General features: G+C 44.8%; 1 protein-coding gene across 2 annotated transcripts in view; it reads left to right on the top strand.

Annotated features, from left to right (window-relative positions):
* The first annotated feature begins 886 nt into the window (after positions 1–886).
* The window catches only part of CD4 (CD4 molecule), a 43,474-nt gene continuing 24,995 nt past the window's right edge, over positions 887–19,365 (top strand). For both annotated transcript variants that reach the window (XM_058743851.1, XM_058743850.1), the window contains exons 1-3: positions 887–1,010; positions 7,376–7,479; positions 7,604–7,774. In XM_058743851.1, the coding sequence (XP_058599834.1) occupies positions 7,431–7,479; positions 7,604–7,774 (220 nt within the window). In that variant the 5' untranslated portion in view covers positions 887–1,010; positions 7,376–7,430. The remainder of the gene's footprint in view (positions 1,011–7,375; positions 7,480–7,603; positions 7,775–19,365) is intronic.

The following is a 19,365-nucleotide window of genomic DNA, read 5'->3' as shown; positions in this document are numbered from 1 at the left end:
AGGAGGCAGGAGCTGTTGTCCAGGCACAGGGTGGTAACCTGGGGATGGGATGGTGGTAGCTGGGCAGAGTGACTTGGAGAGACTTCTGAGATAGTGTGAAGGTAACATCCACAGGAAATGGTAAATAAACACACGGGAGGGGGTGGGTGAAGGAGTCAGAGATTACACCCAGTCACCCAGTTTATTTGGCGTGAGCAGCTGGTAGGCGGCAAAGCCCCTGCTGAGTGGGGGACTTGCAGGAAGTTGATCTGGAGGGTAGTGGGAAGCAGGAGATAAATGTAGCTTGGGATATGTTGGGTTTGCTATGTGGGGTGAGCATCCAAGTGGAGATGTCCAATGGAAGGATGGATCTACACATCTGGAGCTCGAGAGAGACCTGGGTAGAGGAACACTTGAGGGCCTGCCAGAGACGAAGGCCCAGAGGAAAAGGGTCTGGTCCATGGTCACTCTGGGGGTCACTCTGCAGGTCTCAGGTACCCTCCTCTCAGCCCAGGCCCTCTCTGCCACACTGAACCACCTATCATGCCTCTGGTGCCACGCCACTGAACAAATGTCCTCAGGGCCCTAGAGTGAGAAGCTGTCTGCGGCTTTCCACAAATTACCTTCTGTGCCCTCCCTCCACTCCCTTCCTACTTCTTTCCCTGAAGCCCAAATCCCATTACAACATCACGATGCGAGCTTTTTATTGTTATGCAACGAGAAGTGTAGAGACACTATGTTCCAGCCTCAGTCTGCTTAACTTTTCCCCTCGACTTTGGCATTTTTACTTTGACATCTTCCCTGAGACGCAGGGGGTGGGGACCCCAGCCCAACATGGTGACGTTGGGGGCTGGCCCAGGTCTGGGGTGTGGAGGAACGTCACCACCAGGCTTCCTGTCTCTCGGTTTACATACGTCTCTGCAGAAGTCACAAGCGCTCTCCTGGGTGGGCTCCTGGTTGCGGAGCACCCAGCCTTCACATAGACACACCTGTGCGAGAAGCCGGAGGGGAAGAAAGACACAGGCCCAGGGGTAAGATGGACGGACTCAGCTCCATGCCTTTCCGTGGGTCTGGCAAGGGGAGGGGGAACGGTGGCAGCAGATGTGCTGGAATGTTCTGGACTCCCAGTCCTCTGTCCACAACTCAGGCCACCTTCTCTTGTGTTCCACACTGGAACTGGGAGCTTCAAGAGGCCGGGGTGATGGCAAACTTCAATCTGCATCCCACTCTGTGCAGCTCAGGGCCTGGTGCAGAAGGAGCTCCTCAGAGGGGTGCTGAGCTGGATTGCGAGATCAGAGATGACATGGAGACCCGAGGCCACACTGGGCTGAGAAAGGCCATGGGAGGCAATAAGTCAAGGGGGCACTGGAAGAGATGAAGATGGGGAGAGAGGGAAGAGAGAGAAAAGAGGGAAGAAGCGGTGGGAAAGGAATAGCAAGAGTAAATACATGTTAAGGAGGAAGGATGCCTATAAGAAAAAAAAAACGGAAATGAAAAGAGGCAACAAAGGAAAAACAAGAAAATGAGAGAAGTGGACTCCGGTCTAGAGGCAATTCTCCCGAAATCAATTTTCCCAAAGATGCAACCTCCCCACGTTCGCAACAGAAACCGTTGCAGCATTTCATAAGCCCTGTGATTGAGGTAGCCTCCTTTAACTATCTTTTCTGTCTATTGGTATTTCTACATTTTTGTCTACTTTGGGGCATTTTTTAAGGACTTTTGAACAATATGTCCATTTCCATGAGCTTTAAAAGGATTAGCGAAATTCTCAAAAAGGGTTGAAACTGAGCTTGTAGGTATGCAGTGCTATAAAAGTGATAGATACATTTTCTTAGGTAAGTACGTCATTAGAAAAACTGGTTCTAAGAGATTAGTTTTAGATGTCTCCTTTGCTCTAGAAAAGGAGGCTATGGGATTTAGAAAAGGATTTGCAGGCCCTGAGCTTGGTAGGGTGTTGGGGGGATGCAGGAGGGGGTACTCCTCAAGATGCTATGCCCTGTGCAACTCCCCCTCTCCCACCTGCACTCTTTCTGTCCTTTTCCCTCTCCTAAGACCTCCATGGCCTTGCAGCACTGTCCTCCAGGTGTCCTCTGCCTTCTCTTCTAGACTTATGCTGGGAGAGGGACCTCCTCAGTACAGTCAGATTCCTCCAAATAGAAAGGCCTTACTATTGCTAATTCAAAAGATTTCCCTCTGGGTGGGCTAGCTCTTCCTGAATGTCCCTAAATGTTCAGGGGTGCAAGGCTGAGAGTAAAACCTGATGGGGGAGATCACTCCATTTCATATTATGACAAAATAATTTCTTGTGCTGTGTTCGATTCTGTGGGCGCATACAAAATGGCCGCCCTCTTAACCTCAGATGAAAGGGTTCCCAGAGGACAGGGTCAGAGAGAACTCTTGACATGATTTCCTTCTTTCAGTTTGGGGGAGGGGCACTTATATAGAAGAGGTCTACCTCAAAATAAAAACTCCCCCATCACCAAGTGGTTCTAGGCAGAAGCCTTGTAGAATCTTACGCCCCGATCCTGGCCATAATGGTAAGGTGGCAATGAGGGGGGCTCAGTAGACCAAGGGCCTTGCACATTTTGGACACTCAATAAATGTTGAATGAACTAACTTTGAAGGGGGTGGGTGCTGGGAGGGGGCAGACAGGGGCCTGGGTTTGTAGGGCTCTAAGGCCGAGCTCCGTTCCACACGTTTTGGAGGAGATAGGAGAAGGAGGGAGGGCACGGCTCCCCCCAGGTGGGCATCTGAGGCAAAGAAGAGGATGGCGGAGGTTGCAACCACTCAACCACAAGGGTCCCCTAGAGGGTCATGGTCTCTAGGAAGTTTATATGAAGCCAATGAGCAGGAGAGAGGTGTATGCAGTGGGGGGGCACATCCCCCGGCGGTGGGGCTTGAGGGGCTGGCTGGGGGCTCTGGGGAGAAGATGAAAGTGTCTGTGGGACCACAGACTGTTGCTGTGGTGGGGCTGTGCCCTCTTCCTCTCCCCAGTCTCGCTCCTCATCCCATCTGGGGGGCCAGGGCAAGGGCAACAGGTACCTCAAGGGCTCTGAGAGTTTGCGAGTGTGTGTGTTGCCATTTTGGCTCATGGTTTTCTTAGTCTCTTTTGATTTTTTTTGGTCTACTGCTCTGGGCATGTGTCTTGCCTTCCACAATGTCTTCATTTCTTTCCCTCCAACTCGACCTGGTTTGTCGAGCCTTGGACCTGGTGTGGGATTGGGGATTGTGTGGAGTGTAGCTAGCTGCTGCTTGAATGAGCTGCTCTGGGTCTCTCCCTACCTCCTTCTTTCCCTCTTATCCTCAGTCATCCTCCCCTAGGACCTCTGCATTTCTTATAATCTCTCCTTTTCCCTTCATCCACCCTACAGCCATCTCCCTTGCCTCCACCTTCGGCTCCAGGCTGTGCTCTGCAGGCTCCCTTCACATCAAAGCTTGTTGAAAGCTGCTTTCCTGCCAGAGGCCTGGATGCCTGTTTATAGGCACAAAGGGGCTAGAGCTTAGTGGCCCCTGGAGGCGGAGATGAAAAAGGAGAGGCAAGGGGCACTGTAGGCAAGACCAACAGAGCCAGAATTGGTTCCTGGCATATGAGGCCGAGAGGAAGAGAGATACAGATGCGGGGAGTTGAAGACAGGAGGCATCAGTGTGGACAGGCACAGAGACAGAAGTGCACAGATGTGAGCAGAGAAATGAGAGGAGAGAGAAAGAGGGAGAGGGAGAGAGAGATACCAGGACCTGGGGGACCAGCAAGCCCTCCCAGCCTCTCTCAAGTGGCTCTGGTGTACAGGATGCTACTGTACTGGGGCAGAGCGCCTCTGGGGAGGATGAGGAAGTGGGAATCAAAAGCCAGCTCTCTGGGGCGGCAGCGGAAGCCCAAGTCACCAAAGCAAGCAGCAGCTGGAAACCCATAGCCTCCTCCACCGAGCCGAACCCTGGTTGAGTTGGCACAGTATAAGGAGCTGGAGGCGGGGAGGTGGCCCTCTGCACAGACCCTAGGATCCTGGTGTGGGGAAGAGATGACCACCATTTGGGGAAGGGTCAAGAAGGTCCCTAGCCTTCCTGAGGCATCTACACTGAATTTAGACCCCAGGGAAGGGATATCCCAGAGACTTCTATACTCTCTTCTCACGAAGGACAGTGAGTCTGGGACTGGGGGACAGTGAGAACCACTCTTAAATATACTGCACTGTCTCCCCGCAGCCTTCCCCTCAGCACCCCCGTGCCCCATGCTCACTTGTAAACAACTGCACCTATGACTAGCCTCTTTTCTCCTTTTCTGGAAACCTTCTTGATCTCTTCACTTCCTATTTCCCTGGTTACAAAAAAAAAAAAAAAAAATTCGATCAGGGGTGCCAGTCTGGTTCAGTCAGGAGAGCATGCAAATCTGGATCTCGGGGTCATGGGTTCAAGCCCCAAGTTGGGTTTAGAGGTTACTGAAAAAATAAATAACCTTAAAAAAAATTCTATCAAGCCCCTACCTTGTGTTAGGCCCTGGGAAATTCCTCTTTCGGGCAGATGGAGTGACTGGAGAAGGATTTTTCTTTTTTCTATCTTCCCTGAAACCTCATTAGGAGGCCCAGGACCCCAGAACCCATCTGAGTACTTCATCCCTCTCATGGGTCAGTGCCCACAGGAAACAGAATCTGCCTCAGATGGTTCAGAGACTGCAGGAAGGGGATTATTTACAGAGGTGTGAAGGGGGAACCAGCCAGCACGTGGAGGCACACAGGCATCAGCAGTAGCAGGCAGGGTCCTGGAGGGGCAAGAATGAAATGATGTTTCTGGAACCCAGTGAGGGTGTGAGCTGTGGATAAAGGGCCACGTGACAGGAGCTATAGCTGAGGCATGGGGAGAGGAAGGGGGAGGGAGGGAGAATAGCCATTGCCAGAAAGTATGCCACAGTAGGAAGAGAGTAGGAAAAATACCCCAACCTCTTTCCTTGACCCTCCCATCTCTTGTGGGTTCTTCCCACTAGCCAACCTCAACTAGTAGCAGGAAGACAAGGGAGCCTGGGCAGTAGAGTCTGCAGAGGTCAGCCTCCTTGTAGAGGGCAGGGCAGAGAGGATGGAGAGTGGCTCAGGGGTGGGGGGGAGGGGTGGTGGGTGGCGCACAAGAACAGGTAGCACAGGTTGGATGATTTGGCTTCATCCAGGCCAGGGTTGGGTGTGTACACGCCCTTAAATGACCCACTTTAGTAACAGAATTAATATGTTGAGTACAGAAAGAAGAAATCAATGATTTTCCCTCCTCCATGCAATTCAAGTTAGTTTAAGTTAACCAAACACATCCCAAGTCCCGCCCCAAGTCCGGGGGCTGGCTGGACTATCATCTGGAAGACATCAAGCATCGAGGGGGAGAGATGGGAACCCGAATCAGGGCATCATGAGGTGGAAGAGGGAACGTGCCCTTGAGGGTGTCACCTGGGTGCTGTGGGAGTTCAGACTGGGCAGCTAGCTGCAGCACTCATACAGCAAAGGCTGGACGGCAGGGAGAGAAAAACACATATGGGTGCGGGATCTCATCTTGCCAAGTTCTGGACCAGGTTCGCGCTGACACTGCTCCCAAAGCAGCCACCTTTCTGAGACCCACTTACAGTCTGGAGGGGGAGCTCAAAGATACGAGCCCTGTTCCTGCCCACCTTCCAGACACCATCTTCCTCCAGTCTCCACTCCCTCCATGTCATCTGGTCCCCTTCCTAAAGCTCCACATAGACCATGTCACGTCTCTGCTCAAAAGTCAGCCGTTCCTCCCAATCACCTGCAGAACCAAGCCCTGACCTTCTAGCCTACCTGTCAGGATTCTTGATCAGGCCTCCAAGCCCTTCCCTCGTCCCACCACCTCCCTTCCTGAGCCCCCTCTAGACCCCCAGCCCAGAGCACAACCCTGCAGCCTGCCCCCCTGCCTGCCCCCCTGCTGCCAGGTGGGGTGCCCCTCCCCTTTCCTTTCCATCTAACTCATGGTTTGCAAACTTGAGCCTGTGCCAGTCACCCAGGGGTTTGTGAAAACACAGCCGGCTAGACCCACCCCCAGTTTCTGACCCAGCAGGTCTGGGATGGGGCCTGATAATTTGCATTTCTAACAAGTTGGTAGGTGACCCTGGCACTGGCTGACCGGGACCAAACTTTGAGAGTCGTTGCTGTAACCTAGGGCTGCCTATTGTTCAGAGTCCATTCAGAGCCTGTCTACACCCCTCCCGCCTCCCTTCCCCTGGTCTTAACCACCTCAGGTGCTCCCAGAAACCAACGCTGAAATATCATTTTTCTGCTTTCTCTCGGAGGCCTTACAGGGTTGGTCTGACAGTGAGCAGGGAGATAACCTCTGCTTCCTCTCTCCCTCACCCTGCACACAGCACCTGTCTCCAAGTTCTGAGAATTTTCCCTCAGATGTGCTCCTCAAGGCAATCTTTTTTTTCCACATTTCCATACTTCTCAGTTGTCCAAGTTTAGGCCTGTCTTCTCTCACCCGGATTGTTGCAATCCTGCCTCCTGGGCTCAGCCTCCTCCAACTTGTCTTTCTTAGAGGAGCTGAGAAATTGCAAATTGAAACAATCTGCAAATTGAATCATCCTTTATTATTTTTTTAATAACAACTTAAAAATTTTTTTTAATGTTTATTTTTTTGAGAGAGAAAGAGAGAGAGAGAGAGAGAGAGACAGAGCATGAGCAGGGAAGGACAGAGAAAGAGGGAGACACAGATTCTGAAGCAGGCTCCAGGCTCTGAGCTGTCAGCACAGAGCCCGATGCGGGACCCTGAAATCATGACCTGAGCCTAAGCTAGCCACTTAACTGACTGAGCCACCAACATGTCCCAACAACTTTTATTTATTTATTTTTTTTAATGTTTATTTATTTTTGAGAGACAGAGAGACAGAGCATGAGTGGGGAAGGGGCAGAGAGGGAGTCACAGAATCCGAAGCAGGCTCCAAGCTCTGAGCTGTCAGCACAGAGCCTGATGTGGGGCTGGAACCCACAAGCTATGAGATCATGTCCTGAGCCGAAGTCGGATGCTTAAACAACGGAGCCACCCAGATGCCCCGAGTCATGTCCTTCTTGACATAAAATCCTTTACTGGCTCCCTAGTCCCCAGGGTCACGGCCCAGCATCCCAGCATGGTGTTCAAGGACCTTCATGACCTGGCCTGGTCCCCCCTGTCTCCACCCCCATCAGCTTGCCACCTTCTCTGTGAATTCTTTCCTGATTCCACTTGGCAGAGAACTCACCCCTGGCCTGGGCACAGCATCGTGTGGCGTGTACTGGTGGCCGTCTGTTTACAAGTATGGGCATCTAGGTCCCTGGCTAGGCTGTATGGGTGCATATCACCCATATAGGTGCATATCACCCCTGTGTGCCTCAGGCGCAACAAATGCCTGTTGACTGATAATTATTATCTCCCTCAGGCCCTGCCCTTTGTGCGCGAAGGCCCAGGACCCTGCCTGCCTCAGCAAGGCCACAATGAATCAAGGAGTCGCTTTTAGGCACCTGCTCCTGGTGCTGCAGTTGGGTGAGTGCTCAGACTTGGGGTCCCAGAGCGGGGAGGGGCTGATTGGGAAATGCAAAGGTGGGGGGATGGGGTGAAGGATGGGCATTAACAGCCTTGAGGCCTGACTTCCCCCTTTTCCGCCTAGTGATGCTCGAAACAGCTGTCACTCAGGGAAAGGAAGTGGTGCTGGGGAAGGCAGGAGGCACGGCAGAGCTGCCCTGCCAAGCATCCCAGAAGAAGTACATGACCTTTACCTGGAGACTTTCTTCCCAGGTCAAGATTCTGGAAAGTCAGCACCCCTCCTTATGCCTTACAGGTAGGATGGCCCAGCTCCTCATCGGGAGAGAAAAACACTATGGCCTGAACATCCCTGGTGTCAGAGCCCTGCTCCTAGTAAACTCTGATCCCAGGGGGTTGGGGTTGACAGAGACTCAGGGACTCTCTCTCAGTCCAGAGCTTCCCTGTGCCAACTGCAGGTGGCCGAGGGAATGGCTTTTGGTGGTCTGTTATCGTTTCAGGATTTTAATATGAACAGACTTATTTTAACGGATGTTAGGAAAATAACCTCGAATTTCATGGATATTATTGTTACAGACCCATGATGATGTGTTGTTTACTTCCACTAAAAGCAACAGAAGGATTTTTTTTTTTTTACCTTTTAAAGTAAAAGGAATTAAGATCTCAATACTTTTTAAGAAGTATTTTGCAATTGTTTTGCAATAAAGGAGTTTTACTGTCACATTAAGGTTTGCCCTCCAGTACTCTTCTTTAAATAACTCTTCTTTCTTGTATGTTTGGCCTCTAAATTCAACATGTTTGAAGAGAAGCAACATATGAGAAAAACCTCACCGGCATGGAATGTATTTTTATAAATATACATATTTTTCTTTTTTTGGGGGGAGGGAGGGGGGAGGTAAAGACGGAGAGAGAGAGAATCCCAAGCAGGCTTCACATTGTCAGCACAGAGCCCAATGCAAGGCTTGTACCCACGAACCGTGAGATCATGACCTGAGTCAAAACCAAGAGTCAGACACTTAACCAACTGAGCCACTCAGGCACCCCTGTAAATACATATTTTTTAATTTTAAAGTTTATTAGATTTATCATTGCTTGTATTTCATTGCTTATTTTTATGATTTTTAGGTTTTTATAGAGATTTTATTTTGAAGTAATCTCTACACCCAGTGTGGGGCTCAAACTCACAACCCCAAGTCGAGAGTTGCATGCCCCATTGACTGAGCCAGCTAGGTGCCCCTTCTTGCTTTTTTTGAGCATCTTTTTAATTATGAAAAATTTAGCATCTACAAAAGTAGAATAATTATATAATGAACCCCCACATAGCACACTCAGCTTCAACAATGATCAATTCATGGTCAATTAATGGTTCATCTACACCCTCAATGCCCCACCACGTTGTTTTATAGCTAACACCAAACATGATATCATTTAATCTGTAAATACTTCAGTATGTATCTCTAAAATGCAATGACTCTTTTTTTACATTTTTTTAAACGTTCATTTATTTTTGAGAGAGAGAGAGAGACAGACAGACAGAGCATGAGCAGGGGAGAGGCAGAGAGAGAGGGACACACAGAATCTGAGGCAGGCTCCAGGCTCTGAGACGTCAGCACAGACCCTGAAGCAGGGCTTGAACTCATGAGCCGTGAGATCATGACCTGAGCCAAAGTTGGACCCTTAACCAACTGAGCCACCCAGACGCCCCATAAAATGTAATGACTCTTTAAAAACATATCCACAGAAAAACCCTAAAAAACAAATGAAAAAGCATAACCACAGTTTTATTTTTAATTAAAATACACACATTACTTTTAATTAAAAATTAAAAATAATCCCTTAATGATGACAAATATCCAGTCTGTGATCAAATTTTCCCAATTACCTCATAATATTATTTTTACAGTTGGTTTATTTGAATCAGAATCCAGATGAAAATGTATGCATGGTGTTTGATTGATATGTCCCTCAAATCCTTTTGAATTTATATATTTGCTCCCTCAGATTTTTTTGCCTCTTGCAACTCATTGGTTGAAGAAGCTAGGCAATTGTCCTGTGGAGTATTGCATGTTTGAATAGGAGGTGGCTACATTCCCATGGTGCTATTTAACACCATGTTCCTCTGTCCCTTGAATCTCCTATAGATTGATGATTAAATCTAGAGACTTGATCAAGTTCATATTTAATTTTTTTGATTAGATCGTCTCATAGGTAGTGTTTTGTACTACCAATTTAATCACATCAGAAGCTATGTGATGTCTATCATTCTCTTTCTGTTATTAAGATTAATTAATTAATGGGCTCAAGGGTTAGCTTTAAGTGATAATTATAATAACGTTGTTTTTATTTTTTTTTGTTTTTTTAAATAGTTGCCTTCTGGTTATATCAAATGGTATCGACTTTCTGTTTATTATAGTGATATAAACTTTTCTTTTAAAATAAATTTATGTAGGGTGCCTGGGTGGCTCAATCAGTTGAGCGCCTTGACTTCGGTTCAGGTCATGATCTCACAGTTCTTGGGTTTGAGCCCTGAGTCGGGCTCTGTGCTGACAGCTCTGAGCCTGGAGCCAGCTTTGGATTCTGTGTCTCCCTCTCTCTCAGCCCCTCCCCGACTCACACCCTGTCTCTCTCAAAAATAAATAAACATTTAAAAATTTTAATAAGAAAATAAATAAAATAAATTCATTTAATCCAAAAAAGTGAATGCATTTAAAGATGTTACATTAATAGGACAGGCAGATTTGGACAAAATCATGTGTAAGATATGTGAATGATTGAAGTCTGGGAAATATGGCTCCAGTCCAAGACTCTGATTTTGCTAGTGAGGGAACTGAGACCCAGGAAGAAGTCCCTGCCCCAAGTTTGTGCCCCATGAGAGGCAGAACTGGGGCTAGAGCTTTGGTCTTTCAACCTTCAGGCCTAGGCTCTCCTGTGGAAAGTTATCCTCAGTGCAAACTGAATTAGCCACAGTGCATAGAAAACCATCTTTGTTGAAAACAGATGTCTCCTCTTCCTGCCTCTCTGTCCAGTGGGAGGAAGTCCTCTATTTTTGCCAAGGAGATTCTTGCTGGGCTCCCAGAGTGACAGTTCAGACACCCATGTCCACTCTTCATGTTTGGACATGAAGAAAAAGGGGAACATTGGGCTGGATCTTTAGTGACCCAAAGCCATTCCCTAAAATTAACAAAACCCCCAATTCCTGATCTCTTTCTGTTAAAGACACACCAAGCGGGTCAACTGCCTTTTGCCTGCCCATGTCCTCTCCCTCATGTCCCTGTTTAAAGAGAACTCTGTGATCAAACTAACCTGCGTCCTTCCCTGGCCTGTGGGATCCCGGTGCCCGTTATGTAATTTTCATCCTTGGGCAGAGATCAGAACAACTCCCACAAACCCAGCAAGTGATTTTCTTGTCCTAGAATTTATTCTGCTAAATTTCTTGAAATAAGCAGACTTTCAGCTGAGGCTGTATTTTTTATTTTTATTTTTTAAATATAATTTATTGTCAAATTGGTTTCCATATAACACCCAGTGATCACCTCAACAAGTGCCCTCCTCCATGCCCATCACCTGAGACTTTATTTATTTTTATTAATTTCAAAGTAAAAGGATTCAAAAAAGTAATACAGATACATGGTAAACATTTAAAACCATCCAAATGAGGGGCGCCTGGGTGGCTCAGTCGGTTAAGCGTCCGACTTCATCTCAGGTCATGATCTCTCGGTCTGTGAGTTCAAGCCCCGCGTTGGGCTCTGTGCTGACTGCTCAGAGCCTGGAGCCTGTTTCGGATTCTGTGTCTCCCTCTCTCTGACCCTCCCCCATTCATGCTCTGTCTCTCTGTCTCAAAAATAAATAAACGTTAAAAAAAAATTTGTAAAAAAAAAAAAATAAAACCATCCAAATGATACACAATGTGTTAACAACAAAATTCAGCTGAGTACATTTGAAGATCTAATTGGCTTTATTCAATGATTCATAAGTTGGGCAGCATCCCATCCAGCAAATAGAAAGGAGCTCCCAAGAACTGCAGAAAGGAAAGGTCTTTAAAGGCAGAAAATCGGTTGGAAAAGGAAGCTTGTTAGCAAAGAGTGCATTGTTTCAGGCAGGATGACCTGCCTAAGTGCATGGAAGAGGTCTATCAGGCAGATTTCCTCACTAGTGCTGACCAGATAATTCCAGATTGACTCATTAAAGGTTATATTCCTGGGAGAAGCTGAATGTAATTAGGTTAGGTATTTAGTCTTGGTTTGCTGATGTGGGGGTTAGCATAAGTGACTCCATTTTGGGCCTGTTGGCTCTTTTTTAACAGTTCCCCTCTTTTGATCACGACTGTTGGCTAAACTGAGAGATGTGGTCAAAATCTAAGGCATTTGTGCCACTCCCAGCTACTACTCTGAAGTTCTTGAAGTTTCTGCTGATTCTTTGGTACTCACAGGTCATGACTTTTCTCCCGAATCTCCATGATATGCACAGGTTATAACTTCAGGTTCACCGATTTTTAAGTTTGTTGTTCCTTTTGTTACTTTCCTGATGTTCCAGTCCCAGGGAGATCATTTGTTTGGTGGTTAGCAGCTGCAAACATGTATTCCAAGCCTTTGAGAGGATACAGTGCACCAGGGAAACTTCTGTGATTATTGTAAGAAGGATAATTCCCAATGTTTGGAGTGTACTTCGGAGTCATGATCCCTAAGACCCAAACCAATAAAAAACAAATAAGTCAAAGAAGGACCCCATTAAAGAGTCAGCATTAAAAGACCCCATTAAAAGAGATCATTTAAAGCCAAGTGGCTTGCTCAATAATCTTGTGTACCTGAGTTTCAACTTCCCCAGAAGTGTTAAGCCAAGCACAGCAAGTGAAGTTGGCCACAGCACAGACACCTCCTTGCTCAGCTAAAGGATAATTAAGATCTATCTTATTATCAAGAATAACTTTGACAAGAGAATCTAAAGATTTTTGTTGGGCAGCTGTTATTATTTTCACACTGGGTTCTGCAATACTTTCAAGGGTTAATGAGAAGTTCCTGATTGTAGCCTCATTTGCATTTACTACTAGCCAGGGGAAACACTGATCCATCTACCAAGCTAATATTGAGTCACAAATGCCTCCTGGTAATTCCTGTTTGAGTCTGTGGATACCGGTAAAATTTAAGGCTCTGTAGACCACACAGGTGGTTTCATTCTGATTACCCTTGCTTTGTGTCCCTTTCTTTGTACAGAACCTGGATGCAAGATTCCCAGGTTTGGGATTGTTAACCAGAGACAGGGAAATGGACCAGGGCATTTCCAGCATCATGGACAGATCAAAATTTTTCATGACAAATCCAGCAGTCTGAAGGGTTACCCCCATTTAGACACAGCCTGCGAGATACAGATGATGGTGTTACCTTTCCAAGCCAATGCCAGAGTAAAGGAAAGAAAGAGAAGAATAAAGAGTTTCGTGTTCAGTTGAAGTATAAAGTCTTGATCCGGCTTCTTGGGTGGAAGAAGCTTACCTTAATGTCAGCTACTTCTCTTCTTAGACAATTTGATTTTGAGGTCTCCAGCTCAAAGATTTTGATGTGCAGAAGGCCAAATGGCAGGAGGAGACTTCTCCAGCTGTAAAACATGTCCCCAAGGCCCAGGTCCCTGAAGTTTGGCTGCCAGCTAGGTAAGGAAGGAGATTCCTAGCTCCAACTAAGGAGATTCAAAGGCAGTCTTTGTTCTTTGTGATTCCAAATCAAAAGGAGGAAAGCAAATTGGAAATGTTAGTTCAGAGAGTTGTAGCCAGATAGTTGAGGAAACGAGAAGAATTCAGGACCCAGTCCAGTGTATAAGAAAACCTCAAAGACAATAGGATTAGAATCTAGTATGGACAGAAGGTACAAACGGCATTTTTCTCTCTACGATTATCCCAATTTTTATCAAAAATAATCACGGTAAAACGTATTTGTTTGCATTAAACTTGGTCTGGTTATTTACATAAGTGTGGCAAGAATGGCAGTTGACCATCTAAGCTGCTTTTTTTTTTTTTTTTTTTTTTTAAGACTGTTTTGCTGGAACCTTATAAACAAGATACCAGGACAATTTTTCCAAGAAGCTTTATTAGCTCCTTAAAGTCAACCTTATTTCTTCAAAGCTGTCTGGTCATATCTGAGTCTATGCCCATCTCTCTTAAATAGAACATTCCAGTCAAAGCTTTGGTAATATAACCAATGTTTCCATTTATGTCCTGTTACAAGGGAGAACATATTCTCATTAAACTTATGTAAATAACTATTTTGTCATAAAAAGAATACTCAAGAGTTTTCAAATCCTGGAGGGATTGAGTAGAGAAAGAAAGTAAATGTTTCATCTGTGTTTACAAAGGCATACTTTACTAACTTGCTATAGGTCATAAATGACTTAAGTTTCCTCAATTTGGAAAAATAAAACATTAAAGAACCAGCAATGTTTCAATTAAGAAGTCATAAAAATTATAATCATCCTCCTCAGCTCATTAAGTCTCATGTTATTAATTCTTGCTTGAATCCAGTTTTTTCCATTAATTCTGGAGACTCTTACCTAGTTCATTTTTTTATCTAAAAGTTATCAGAAACTGTATTGGCCAGGGTCCTTTCAATAAATTTTTTTTAAATGTTTATTTATTTTTCAGAGAGAACGTGCGCGCGGGTGGGGGAGGGGGCAAAGGATCAGAAATAGGTTCACACTGACAGCTGGGAGCCCAATGAAGGTCTGGAACTCACAAACTGTGAGATCATGACCTGAGCTGAAGCTGGATGCTTAACCGACTGAGCTACCCAGGCCCCCCTCAAAGAATCTTCTTGATGAGGCACTTTTGTAGATACACTTCTGCAAAAGCATCTGAGTAAAACATAAACCGTCTGTAAATGACAGAAGACTTTTAAAAAATGCTCAGGTTAAAGATCTGATGAGAGTTCATGATAATGGAATTGACAAAGAAATCTGGTCATTTCTGTGAAACATAACATTTAAATAACCGAAGCCTCATTTTAGGACAAAATTACTTTCTTTGCCCTCAACAAAAAAAGCATTTCCCTTTTTTCTTTTACCATACTTTTTTTTTTTTGAGAGAGAGAGAGAGAGAGTACTCATGTGAGCACATGCATGGGGGAGGGGTAGAGAGGGGGGAGAAAGAATCTTAAGCAGGGTCCATGCCCGGGGCAGAGCCAGAGGTGGGGCTCAATCTCATAAATCATGAGCTTGTGATGTGAGCCTAAATCAAGAATTGGGCACTTAACCAACTGAGTCACCCAGCTGCCCTGTTACTGTACCTTCTTTTACCAAAAACACACATCCTACTCTCCTTGCACATGGAGAGGTTTCCCTTATTATTTCAAGTAGTTTTAATTACATATATTAGACTGTTTTAGCCCCTAGAAACCTGGTTTCTAGCAGAAACTGAAGTAAGCAACTGTGTTCTTCACATTAGCATTCTATGGCTTAGTAAATGTTTCTAATTTCTAGAAACATATGCTTTCTCATAGTAAATTTCTTAATGTGGCACAAAACATGTTTTAGTAATCCATGCAAATATCTGTAGTTCCTCTGTAAAAAGGAAGCCAAAAGTGAATAAGCCTATGTTCAGTAATTAATGTTTCATATCTTATCTGATTTAGAAATGATATATAGACATTTAATGACTAGCCATCAGTTAATTTAACTTGTAAAACTTTAAGGTTTCAGGTTACTAAAAAGATTTGGGGAAACTATCAAAAATTCACCTAAAAACTTTTATCTCACATCTATTTAATGTACTTGTTCTCAACAATTATTTTTAGGTTAATTATAAAAATTTCATCATACCAGGTTATTTTTTCTTGCTGACAAGTTTTTCAACAGAGATAACATGAACTTATTTGACTAGTAAACTCAGGTAGAATAAAAGCTGTATGTCTGCATTGTTTTTAATGTTGATAATTCTAATTTTTTTAAAAATGTTTTATTCATTTTTAAGAGACAGAGTGCGAGTGGGGGAAGGGCAGAGAGAGATGGAGACACAGAATCTGAAGCAGTCTCCAGGCTCTGAGCTGTCAGCACAGAGCCCGACACAGGTTTGCTCAAGCCCGCAAACCTCGAGATCATGACCTGAGCAGAAGTCGGCCGCTTAACTGACTGAGTCACCCAGGCGCCCCTTAATGTTGATAATTCTAAAGACATGCCTATTTTAATTAAACCAACAACCTTAAACTAGCTTTTAATTACTAAAGATTCCCTCAAATCATGTGAACCTGAAAAGCCCTCGCTTTCATTTTTTATCACATTCCTAAGAATTTTATGAACATATAATTCATAAAGGCACTTAATTTTCTTTAGCCCAATTAAATAAAGCTCCTCCACAAATGAATTTTGATAATACCATCTGGAGGTAGAAAATACCACACATCTATATATAACATGTATATATATACAGACAGATGTAAACATACAGACAGACACAGAAACCTCATAGTTTTCATTTTAAAATTACTAGCATGAGACAGGTGTGATAATACAAAACTTACTAGCTTAAAAGAACAGCTGGAAAAAGTGAGGATCACCTGGTCAGATGGCTAACGCTTTTTATTCACATTAGTGGCAAATACAATAGTTTGATGTTTGCCCAAGTCCCAAATAACCTTTCTCTCCCTTTTATAGATAAGAATTACCTGCCTTAAGTTTATAGATAAGGTACAAGATTTACATCGAAAAGGCACAGGGGAAGAAGGCAAGTTCCCCTAAGAAGAATTTTTGTTTCCTAAGGCCCCGCGTTTTTGCAGTTCCTACAAGCCTTTCGAGATAAATAGGGGAGGTTTGGGGATGGGTAAAAGAATAGGCGGAATTTGAACTATTTCTAGAGAAGGTAAGGGCAGATGCTTTCAATTCCCCCAAGGAATTGGGTTGTAACTTAAGTGATAGCAAGAAGCCTCTGTGGCCATCTAATTACATTATCTTCAAGTTGTTCCCCCACCCACTCTGGGCACAAAGTTTCATTTTAGCGCAAAGGAGAGAAAAACTTAAAAGGAACCCTTTTAAACATCTTACCAGTGTTCAGCTAGGACAAACAGTAAATATTCTTGGCAGTATTGAACAACCCCTTAGACGCAAGAGGTGGCCCCAAAGAGGGTGCAAAAGGTATTTTATTTTCCTGTCTCTACTTGGTACTACAGTCAGAGGTACAGAACAGCTGACCCTGGTAGGAATTCTTATCTTTAGCTGACTCTGCCAGTTTTTCCAGGATCCCATCTGTAGCTCTGGTATCTACCAGAATTTCTCCATTAGTTTTAATTTAGTTTTCCCTTGGCTGTTGAAGGGAATAACATAGCAGTTTACCAGAAAAATCCCATAGAGTTTCATCAACTCTGGGAGGGGTCCAGACAGGAGCCTCTTGTGAGGGTAGTGTGGGGGCGTCTCTAAGATCACTCATTTGGCAGACTTTTTAAAAAATGTTTTATTTATTGGGACGTCTGGGTGGCTCAGTCAGTTGAGCAGCTGACTTCGGCTCAGGTCATAATCTCACGGTTTGTGGGTTAGAGCCCCATGTCGGGCTCTGTGCTGACAGCTTGGAGCCTGGAGCCTGCTTCAAATTCTGTGTCTTTCTCTCACTCGGCCCCTCCCCTGCTTGCCCTCTGTCTGTCTCTCTCTCTCAAAATAAATAAATAAACTTATAAAAAAAAGCTTTAAAATGTTTTATTTATTTATTTAATATTTTTAATGTTTATTTATTTATTTTTGAGAGACAGAGAGTTGACAGAGCATGAGCAGGGGAGGGGCAGAGAGAGAAGGAGACACGGAACCCTAAGCAGGCTCCAGGCTCTGAGCTGTCAGCACAGAGCCCAACGTGGGCTAGAACCCATGGACTGTGAGATCATGACCTGAGCTTAACCAACTGAGCCACCCAGGTGCCCCTTAATGTTTTATTTATTTATTTTGAGAGGGAGAGAGAGAGAGAGAGAGAGAGAGAGAGAGAGAGAAGGCACAAGCACAAGACCGGGGGATGGTGAGGGGAGGGGGGGGGGCATGAGAATGTCAAGCAGGTTCCTCACTGTCAGCACGGAGCCAGACTCCAGGCTGAGGTTCAGCTTGCGATTCCACAAACCATGAGATCATGACCTGAGCCGAAATCAAGAGCTAGAGGCTTAACTGACTGAGCCACCCAGATGTCCCCTTGGCTGACTTTTGTTTACAGTCTTGTAGTCTCTTCAGAGGGGCAAGACAATTCAGGTGGGGGATTTACTAGCATTAAGTACTCAAATAAAGAAGGATAGAGGGGAGCAGCAGGGGTTACATCAGTCTTACAGTCTTTTGTTTTAGGTACCTCTTGTGTCTTTAATTTTTCATTTGCCTTTTTTTTAAGTTTATTGATTTTGAGAGAGCAAGAGGGAGCATGAATGGGGGAGGGGCAGAGAGAGAGGAAGGGAGAGAGAATCCCAGGCTATCAGTGCAGACCCCAACACTGCGCTCAGTCGCAGGAACTGTGAGATCTCATTTGCGTTTTTGCAACAAATCTTTTAATGAAGGTGTTTTGGAATTTTGAAACCTCTTTTTTTTCCCATCATGACAAGTGTGCTCTTTAATCCTCATCCCCTATTTCTCCTGTCCCCCCACCCACCTCCCCGCTGGTAGCCATTGGTTTCTTCTCTAGAGTTAAGAGTTTGTTTCTTGGTTTCCTTCTCTCTCTCTCTCTTTCTCCCTCTTTTTTCCTTTGTTCGTTTGTTTTGTTTCTTAAATTCCACATATGAGTGAAATCATATGGTATTTGTCTTTGACTGACTGATTGCACTTAGCATCACAATACTCTCTAGCTCCATCCATGTTGTTCCTTATGGCAAGATGTCATCCCCCCTTATTTTTTTTATGGCCGAATGATATTCCATTATATGCATACCATTTCTCCTTTATCCATTCATCTGTTGATGGACACTTGGGCTGTTTCCATAGATTGGCTATTGTAAATAATGCTGCAAGAAACATAGAGGTGCATGTATCCCTTTGAATTAGTGTTCCTGCATTTCTTTAAAGTTTTATTTTTTTTTTTTTTTAGTAATCTCTATGCCCAACATGAGGCTCAAACTCATGACCCCAAGGTCAAGAGTCACATGCTCTTCCAGCTGAGCCAGCCAGGCACCCTGTGTTCTATTTTGGGGCTAAATAACCTAGTAGTGTGATTCCTGGATAGTAGGGTAGTTCTATTTTTAATTTTTTGAGGAACCTCCATGCTGTTTTCCGTAGTGACTTCACCAGTTTGCACTCCCACCACTTCACTAGTTTGTAAGAGGGGTCCTTTTTCTCCACATCCTCACCAACACTTGTTTCCTGTGTTTTTGATGTTTGATTTAGCCATTCACACTCCATCAGGGTGTGAGGTGATGTCACATTGTATAGCTTTGATAAACATTGATTTGCATTTCCTTGATGATGAGTGATGTTGAGCATCTTTTCATTTGTCTTCTGGTCATCTATGTCTTCTTTAGAGAAATGTCTGTTCATATCTTCTCCTGATTTTTTATTTTAAAGTAGGCTTCATGTCCAGCATGGAGCCAAATGCAGGGCTTGAACTCATGACCCTGAGACCAAGACCTGAGCTGAGATCAAGAGTCGGACACTTAGGGATGCCTGGGTGGCTCAGTCGGTTAAGTGTCTGACTTTTGGTTTCGCCTCAGGTCATGATCTCACGGTTCATGAATTCATCGCATTGGGCTCCATGCTGGCAGTGCTGAGCCTGCTTGGGATTCTCTCTCTCCCTTTCTTCTCTTTCTCTCTATGCCCCTGCCCTGTGCTCTCTCCCTCTCTCAAAATAAATAAATAAACTTCCAAAAATTAAAAAAAAATAAAGAGTAGGACACTTAATTGACTGAGCCACCCAGGTGCCCTGCTTCTCCCCAGTTTTAAATTGGATTATTTAGTTTTTGGGTGTTA

This window comes from Neofelis nebulosa, chromosome 8 (genome assembly GCF_028018385.1).
Source record: "Neofelis nebulosa isolate mNeoNeb1 chromosome 8, mNeoNeb1.pri, whole genome shotgun sequence".
NCBI classification, from domain to species: domain Eukaryota; kingdom Metazoa; phylum Chordata; class Mammalia; order Carnivora; family Felidae; genus Neofelis; species Neofelis nebulosa.
This window is presented reverse-complemented; position numbering and strand designations above follow the sequence as displayed.